Source organism: Pteropus alecto, unplaced genomic scaffold (genome assembly GCF_000325575.1).
Source record: "Pteropus alecto unplaced genomic scaffold, ASM32557v1 scaffold25, whole genome shotgun sequence".
In the NCBI taxonomy this organism is placed as follows: Eukaryota; Metazoa; Chordata; class Mammalia; order Chiroptera; family Pteropodidae; genus Pteropus; species Pteropus alecto.
Window position 1 is genome coordinate 898,960 of NW_006441955.1, and position 1,959 is coordinate 900,918.

The 1,959-nt window shown below is 45.5% G+C and overlaps 1 protein-coding gene across 1 annotated transcript in view; it reads right to left on the minus strand.

The window, feature by feature from the left end:
• MKNK1 (MAP kinase interacting serine/threonine kinase 1) overlaps window positions 1-1,959 on the minus strand; it is a 25,289-nt gene that overhangs the window by 16,280 nt on the left and 7,050 nt on the right. Inside the window, exon 4 of the mRNA XM_025051978.1 lies at window positions 553-632. Coding sequence (XP_024907746.1) covers window positions 553-632 — 80 coding nt within the window. The remainder of the gene's footprint in view (window positions 1-552; window positions 633-1,959) is intronic.

The window sequence follows — 1,959 nt, forward strand, 5'->3', positions numbered from 1 at the left end:
CAGCAGGAGAGCCACTCCTTTGGAGCTGGTGGTTAGCAGACTAAGACGGGGCTGGAGAGCACCTTGGCCCAGTTATCAAGCACAGAGGGTCAGGCCAGGTCTCAGGACCCTCACTAGTAGCTGCACGTATGTGACGATCCTAAGAACAGGAAACAGCAGCAAATACTCTTAATAGTTCTCATGATTCTCATCTATTAGTTAAAGCAGGTGCCTAAAGGTTCCCACTAGGCGATACTCAGTCAGCCTAGTTTCCACGGGCACTTCAAAGAAAGAAAACTCTATTTTTCCCATGATTTGGATGGCTCACTCTTCTAATTTGCCTGAATTGTTGATATTTGTAGTGTTTCAGCCTAAAAAAGGAGACAGCTTCTTTGCTGCTGCTGTTTTCTCCTCTCTTTTTTTAAATATTGGTAGATGGAAGGAGTTATATGCAGTTGTGGGGGAAGGAGAGATAACCCTGGGGTCAGGAGATGGTAAGAAATAACCTCCTTTTCCATGGCCAAGAATCCCCCAAGAGAAGCAGCAAGTAACCCAACACTATACTCTACTCACTTGTTTCCTTGACACTGATAGAGTGTCTCCACCTCTCGAAATACCCTACTTCGACTGTGCCCTGCTTGTTTTTCGATGATCTGTAGAAAAAATAAAATCTGTCATATACATCCACTTGACTTCAAAACACCCCTTAGCAGGAGCCCTCTGGGAGAACGGAAGGCCAAATTTAGCCCAAATCAGTTTCAAGCACAGTCTAGAGTAGGCTTTAGTGACAGGCACTGTGGTTCTGTCGGCAAAGCTACAGACTGGCTTGAGCGCTTTCCAACCTGGCTGGGCCTGTGTGACTCTGGCCAAGCACAATACCATAGAAGCCTCTGAGGCTGCTGTCCCTAGCTGTCCAGGGGAGACTGAGGCATCCAGCAAGACAAAGAGTTGTCTCCCAGCTCCTACTCTGAGGGCATTTCTTTCTGTCTTTAGAGTAAGAATTATAAGCTCTACTAAAGGATCTTCTAGTGCTGGAGGAAGAGCAAGAGGGACGAAGGACACAGTAGAGAGGAACTAAAGCTCTGCAGCCCAGCTTAGATGCCACCTCTGAAGTTCTTCTGAGAATTTATCCTTTGGAAAATACTGTATTAAGTCACTTAGGTAAATAATCTCAGTTAACCCTTACAACACAACCCCAAAAGACAGGAAGAGGTAAAACATTTTGCCCATAGCTCTGATAGGTGGCAGGGCTGACTCTCAAGCCCAGAGCTGCCTCTGAAACCCCTGCTATCCTATACCTGCCTATATCGTATATGGCTTCTCTTAGAGAACCTAAAATGCCTTGTCTCTCCTACAATACTGTAGGCTGCTCTCCTTCCCCACCCTGAGATGCTTGGCAAGTACTGAGTGAAGAAATGGGTGAGCCAACAGATGAGCAGGTGATTTATGCAGGGACTGACTAGTTCTGAACAGCTCTATGGACCCATTCAGAGCCTCAAACTGTTGCAAGTAGAGCCTGTGAGCAAGTCTTCTACAGAGCTGGCTCTGCTTTACAGTTCTATGTGCAGAGTGGGCAGCAGATGGTGATATCCTGTCCCTTCATTCCAAGAAGACTATGTAGAATGCTTCCAACTTCTCCAGTATGTTGCAGCACAAACACCCATGACCAATGTAATTTTCTAAATAAGTCCACATCTGTTAATAAACCACTAGACCCGTTTTCTGAGTAGTCAGTGAGGGGCAGTGCTGGGCCACAGAAGCTATTCACTTCGTTCGTTCACCAAGCATTTCAGATAAGTCAGGAAGAACTTTCTAGCAGGCAAGCTATCTAGCAATGGTATAATTTTCTCCAAGGAGGTAATGGGCTCCTGCTACTAGAGATGGGGGAACTGAACATGGACAACTATTTGAGGAGTTGCAGAGAAAATTCAGGACTATATTATCTTGAAATTCCATTTTTCACTCTGAGACTCTATTACA